This window comes from Haliaeetus leucocephalus, unplaced genomic scaffold, assembly GCF_000737465.1.
Source record: "Haliaeetus leucocephalus isolate CR32 unplaced genomic scaffold, Haliaeetus_leucocephalus-4.0 Scaffold165, whole genome shotgun sequence".
Taxonomy (NCBI): domain Eukaryota; kingdom Metazoa; phylum Chordata; class Aves; order Accipitriformes; family Accipitridae; genus Haliaeetus; species Haliaeetus leucocephalus.
The window spans coordinates 1,680,738-1,687,249 of record NW_010972601.1 but is presented as its reverse complement, the minus strand read 5'-3'; the positions used below and the strand labels follow the sequence as shown (position 1 = coordinate 1,687,249).

The 6,512-nt window shown below is 58.6% G+C and overlaps 1 protein-coding gene across 1 annotated transcript in view; it reads right to left on the bottom strand.

The window, feature by feature from the left end:
* Window positions 1-391, bottom strand: part of DGCR6L (DiGeorge syndrome critical region gene 6-like) — a 7,022-nt gene extending 6,631 nt beyond the window's left edge. Inside the window, exon 1 of the mRNA XM_010563390.1 lies at window positions 333-391. Coding sequence (XP_010561692.1) covers window positions 333-391 — 59 coding nt within the window. The remainder of the gene's footprint in view (window positions 1-332) is intronic.
* Window positions 392-6,512: the final 6,121 nt, after the last annotated feature.

Here is a 6,512-nt window from a genome sequence, read left to right as displayed (position 1 = left end):
CCCGCCCCGCCCCGGTGGCGCAGCCCGCTGCGCGGCCCCGAGCATCCTCGGTCCGGGCCGGTCCCGGAGGGGCCGGCGGCAGCAGCGGCGGCAACGACCGGCGCCTCCGCCTTCCCCTGGGAGCCGTGTGCGTGTGCGCAGCGGTGCCTCAGCGGCTGGAGCCGCGCTCCGAGTTTTCCTGGGGGTTTCTCTCCAGCCCGTCCCATGGGACGCGCAGGGAGAGCACCGGCGGGGTGCGCCCCTGCTCGGGCTTGAAAGCGGTTAAAAAGTGTTTTCGATGACTCGATCAAAAGCCTTTCAGATGGATTTTGGCAGTTTTTGAGCTGCCGTACGCGGTGACTTGGCCGCCGCCACCGCCGAAAATGCCGTGAGCCCCCAGCACCACCGGCATTGGAGGAATTTCGCTCTCCGGGTCCTTGGCTTCATGGTTTCATTCCAGCTGGTGAGCTGGGGACCATTCCCTGTAGACACTGCGCCAGACCAAAGCCGGGCAACATTTGTGGGTTCACTGGGGAGCCCTGAGAAGGGCAAGACCACTCGGCTGCAAGGATCCCTTCTAATCCCTTAAAACACACGGAGTTTATTAAGTGCGTTTCGACTTCAAACATGCAACTGGGATGGCAATGGGTTCTTTTCGTGAGCGCTCGGGTGCAGGTAATGAGATCAATGTTTAGCGCAGGCCGAGTTGCAAATTCATTTCAGTGGCACGCATGAAAAGGTTCCTGGCTTGAATTAGCAAAATGAAAGAACCACTGAAGTGTATTAAAAATGTCTTAAAGGTATCGGTTTTAATATGACTTCAAAGCCTACAAAAGCTGCGCTGCCAGCTTGAGGGGAGTAGAAACAGCCATGTTGGAGAAGAACACGGAGCATCCCCAGGCGAACACGGCATCCCTAAAATATCCCTGAATATAAATTGCCCCCTTTTTTTTCCCTCCGGTTGGTTGCCTTTGATTTCCATCCAAGGATCCCCAAATCCCAAGTGCTGGAGAGGCTTTGGGTGGGCTGATTGCAGACCCCTCTGCCTATGGGCTGCTTAGACCACTGCTTTGTAGAGTTAACCCTGCCGTGTCTGTCTGTCCTGCCCATCCCCTGCTTGCTCTTCCCCCAGCTTGGCAGCAATGTCCCCATGAAATGGCCGCCCCATATTTTGAACAGGCAAATCACCCCAACCCCATCCTTGGAACTGCCAAGAGGTTTTTGCTGCACTGGAGCTGCTGGCGGCAGAGCCGTGGCGCAGAGCCTGGGTGGCTGTAGCCTGCTGAGCTGCTGGGGAAGGGAAAAAAGGGTCTTTTAATTAAGAGCTATTAGACGTACTGCTCAGCTCTGGCTGGGGCGATATGAAAGACCAGGATAAAAGCATCCCCATCCTCTGCCATGAAGATTTGACAGCAGCTTTTACTAAATATCCTTCTCTGGGTGTCACCTGAAGCCAGGGTTTTGCTGTCACAGGGTTTCGTTGTCCCAGGGTATTCCCCAGGGAGTACAACCCAAAATCCCTTCAGCAGCCGTGGATGCTCGGGTATGGTGGCCAAGACTTCACCTGGTAGCAGCACAGGACCAGGCAAGCTGCCTGCCCCTGACATGGCTGCCTGCACTGGTGAGGACCTAAATGCAACCTCCCTTGTCCCTTCCAAGCATCACATCCCCATCGTCACGGCAGACCCTGCTTTGATCTTGCCACCTTCACTGCCTTGCTGGGGCTTCTGCTCTCTTTCCAAGGCTGTTTCGAGGGGCAGTTGAAGCCCGGTGGTGTGGGGAGGTTTGTCTTGACCCCAGACCCTGAGCAGCAAGGTCTTGACCTTGACCCCAAGCAGCACCAGACAGGAGGGGAGAGACCATGCGTGAGGTCTGGAGGGCCGGCATGGCCATGAGCCATGCACAGTGGCTGTGGGGTGCCCGTGCACCCCTGCGAGAGGAAAAGGGGAGCAGCTGGGCAGACAAAGGGCTCAGCCCAGGGAAGAGGGGAGCACATTCCCAGGGACGAGCTCCAGCAGTGCCGGCAAAGGAGCATGGCACGATCTGGTGCCTTTGCATCCCTACTGAAGTCATCGCGACTGAGCCGGCGGAGGGAGGGGGGACGCTGGGGCCTCCGCTCCGCCACGGACATTCCTCTCCCTTCCTTTGTGCTGCAGGAAATCTGCGCTTCCTCCCTTCCCAGCGCTGCTCCCGCTCAATCGCTACCAGATGTGGGTCCCATGCGCTTCTCATTAGCCCGGCAGGCTCCGGGCGCTGCCTTCTGCAGGCTGGTGGGCTGGGGCCTGCAAAGGCTGGGCTTTTGGGGGACCTGGTCCAGATATCTGAGCCGGCATGGACGCCACGAGGTAGCTGCCCCTGGTTTGCGTAGGCTTCATGCTGCCTTTGTTGCTGGGCCAGGATGCTGGTGGTGGTGCAGGGCAAACTCACTGCAGTAGATGGAGCTGGAGCTGGGGGACAGGGCAGTCCGCTGGGACCTGCATGAGTGTCATGGGGACAGAGGGACAAGGGGCTTTGAGTTGAGGGAAGAAGCTCAGTGAGCTGAACTGCAGCTGGGTTGCCTGTTGGGGACAATCTGCAGCCCCAGGCTGGGTCTGGGACCGTGGGGGAGGTACATGGTCCCACCACATCATCCTGCTCCAGCTGCTGCTGGCCCATGTGCACAGAGCGATGCAGTCTGCTGGGCAGGATGAGGCCACATTTGGGTGCTCACAGCCATGGGGGCTCTGCACCAGGAGAGTGGGATGCTCCTTGCCTCAGCACAGAGGGAGCTGGGACTGATCCTGGCCCAGTGCTTCTTGAGCCCCCAAAGCAACTGCGGGACTTTCCTCACACTGCTGCTGCACAGGTGGGTGGCGAGAAGCAGGGAAACAAGCACATATTGTGCTATGGAGCCCGTGCCCCAGCATGGGATGTGCAAGGAGATCCAGAGGGCCAAACAACTCTGTTTCCCACTGGAGCTGCTCACTTTGCCCCCAAGCAAAGGGTCCCCTGTGGGGTTCAGGCTTCTTGCACTCACCTGCAGGGAAAATATGTCCCAGGCTGGAGAGATTCGCAAAGGTGTCCACTGCCTGTTTAGAGAAGGGATGCCTGGATGTTACCTTACCCCAAAGGGCACATTTGCATGCTCAGAAATGCTGGAAAAACAGCACTTTTGTGGTCTTGCCGATCCTGAGTCAAGCAGAGATGGCAGCGGGAGTGGGTCACCCACATGCATGGAGCAGGACAGCTCATTTTTGCAACTGAAGCACATTGCAATTAGGCATAATCCTCCAGAGAAACCAGAGCACAAACCCGTCCACAGGAGACGGCTGCCCGAGCTCGGTGTCCCTGTGGGAGAGTCGCCACGTCATCATGGCTCTGAGTCACCACTCCAGAGCTGGGAGCTCCCCCCGTGGCCGCTCAGCCTTTGGCGAGCGTGGTTTCACCGGGCAGCCAGCTGTCACCAAAAAAGGCCTTTGCACCAAATGCGGCTTTATTGCTTTTACCGTGGGGATGGGGACAAGGCAGCATCAGCTGGGGCTCAGGCTGGGAGTTAGCGAGCATCCTACCAGTGCTCCGCTCTCTGTGGCATGGCTATGAATTGGGTGATTTGGCAGCAGCTCAGCCCAAGCCGCGGTGCATTCGGTTAGTCCCTGGCTGGTACCTGAGCTGGGGATGGAGCCAGGGTGCTCCCAGAGCTGCAAACTGCCCCGCAGGGCCAGATCTCAGGGTAGCTCCTCTCCTCAGGGCTGGATCCTGCTCTCCTCACCCGACTTGGTTTGCATGGTTTCCCTGAGTCTCCTCCAGCCAAGAGCTGCACGAGTCCCCTGCACCCCTGGGGAAGGGGCTCCAGCACCAGCCCCCCCCAACTCCATCCTGCATTGGGTGTGTGGTCACCCACTATGGTGGCTTTGCCGCCCATCCCCAGCCTCCTCCCCTCCTTTTTTGGGTCACTTTAACCTTGTGTCTGACCTCAGCCTCATGCACTCTCATCCCCTGGGCGAGGGGAGTGTGTGGCCAGGACCACGGGAGCCTCATGGCCTCGGGCTCACCAGATTTATTCCAATTTAAACACTGCGGAGTAAAAGTGTTTCCCCCACTCTGGCCTCTGGAGCTGAATATCTGAACGGGAATTTCACCCCTGAGCTGCAGCTAAAATAAGATCTGGATTGAGGTGGTCGCTGGCTCTCAGTGGTGCTGGGTGAAACCTCTGTGCTCCCTTCCCGACTGGCTGCTGACGTAGCTGGCGGAGGAAGGGCTACTGAGCTGGAAAAGCTGGGTTTGACCTGCCGAGAGGAGCATGCATTGTCAGAAATGTGTCAGAAAACATGGCTGGGCTTTGGTTGTCTGGGCTGAGCATCCATGGGGACACAGGGGAGATGCTGCACACACGTGTCCTGACTGCACATCCTTCCCCGGGAGGAGACGCAGATGCTCAGCCACGGCAAATTTGTGTCAGTTGTGGCTCAGGAGCTCCTTGTGTCTCCACTCCCTGCAGAGCAGAGGGCTTGTCAGAAGGTCTGTTTGACGGGGGGGTGACAGGTCTATACTACCCCATGGACAACCCGGTCCTGCCTGTGCGGCCCTGCCTGGTGAGCCTGGGCTCGCTCTGGGCAAGGGACGGGAGCTGCTTCCCCTGCACGCTGATGGAGGGGATGCCAGAGGGCTGGCGTGGGTGTTCTTGGGTGACTGCACGGTCCTTCATACCTGGGACGGAGACAGGGTGAGAGAGGAGAAGTGCATGTGCTTGGCTGGGAGTTATGTGCAAAGGGCCACGGGGTGAAAGGGTGCAAAGGATGTAAGGGATGCAGCAGGCTGCAAGGGATGCAAGGGCTGCAGCGGACTGCAAGAGATGCAAAGGGTGCAGTGGGACATAAGGGATGCAGCAGGATGCAAGGGATGCAGAGGATGCAAGGGTTGCAGTGGGCTGCAAGGGATGCAGCAGACTGCAGCCAGCTCCTTCCGTCCCTTGGCCTGGCACTGCCCATTTGCCAGCTGTGTCCCTCTATTTCAGCAGCCTGACTTTTGGGGAGGAGCAGTGACCCAGACTTGTGGGTCCTGTCTTCTGGGCTAAGGGCTGCTCCAGGGTGTCCATCTCGCTGTGCCCCCGCAGTCACCATGCTAGCAAGGGAGGGCTTCAGGCCACACTCCTATTCCCTAAGGATATTTTCAGGGTCCTCAAACATCCTGGGGGGACCAAAACCCTGTCCCACCGACGTGGCTGCTGCTCCTCACCTGCAGACAAGATGCCTATTCAGCCCTGCGCCCCGACCCGTCGCCCCTGCATCCTGTGCAGCTCTGCGGGGGGAGCGCGGCCAGACCCCAGCGGCAGCCGAGGCCGATCATGTGGCTCCTAATGAAATCCAGACCCTGGCAGAGCGATGACATTGCGCCGTGATTTGTGCTCCCACACAGACTAAACAAGGCCGGGTGTGTTACGGCGTGCGGCCAGGCCAGCACAGGCGCAGGGATAAATCAGGTAGCGGCGGTGCGGATGCCTCTGCCCATCTTCTGCCTAATTATTCTTCCTCTCCTACTCGAAGTGCTTGGATGCGAGCGCACTCACGCTTTCTGTGCAAAAATAGGGATTTTTCCCAAATGATGCCAGACAGAGCTTCCAGAGGCTGGAATAAAGGCTCAAGCTCTTGGATCTGCTGAGAGATGGCTCTGTCTGCTAGAAATGCGTCTGCAGCCCCGAAGACCGGCAGCTGCTGAGCTTCGTCCCTTTGCTCTGTGCAGTTCATTAGGGCCAGGGATTAATTGGTGCCCTGGATCACATGCAAATGCTTCCACTACCCCATCGGGTGAGGGAGGGTCTTAAAATGGAGCCAAAGCGGGTTTGCTCGGCGGGCTGCCCAGGGAGGTGTTGCACGCACGCCTGATGCCTGCCAAGCGGGGTGCTCCAGCTGCAGCCTCCCCTGCAGTGCCCTGGGCTGCTCAGGGCACGGCACCACCCCCCCGAAAAGGTACATTCATGGGCACCCCATCCTTCGGGCTGGAGGGTTGGGGGGGCTGCGGAGGGTCCCCTGGAGACCCCGATGAGCCGAGGGCACGTCCCCAGTTCGAAGCCCACCCTTCAGCTCGGCCCACGCAATGTGCTGCAGCAGAGGAGCATGGCCCTTTGCCCAGCCCTGGGTGCCCATCACTGGGGATAAAATGGCTTTAGAGAGGTGTCAGGTCCCGCTTGCAGAGCCTGGAGCTGCTGCTGGGCTCAGGATGGTGCATGGAGGTAAAGTCCTGCTGCCGTGCTCCCCCAGCAAGTCCATGCTGGGGCACCCCCATGCCTGTGGCTCCCTGAACCCCAGATCCTCAGGGAGAAGCCCAGCGCATCTCCCTTGTTGGATTCAACATCACAAAGACCCAGTCTGTGGGTGCCTGGGTGGCACTGCCACGTGGCCGGCGGTGATGGGGCTGGCACCTGGGTGCTGCGGGCAGCCTCAGCCTGGCCTGGCCATCCTCACCTTCAGCTCCTGGAACTTATATAAATATATAAGTGTGTATGTATATATATACATAGATATATATGCATATATGTATACAAAAATAAATGGAAA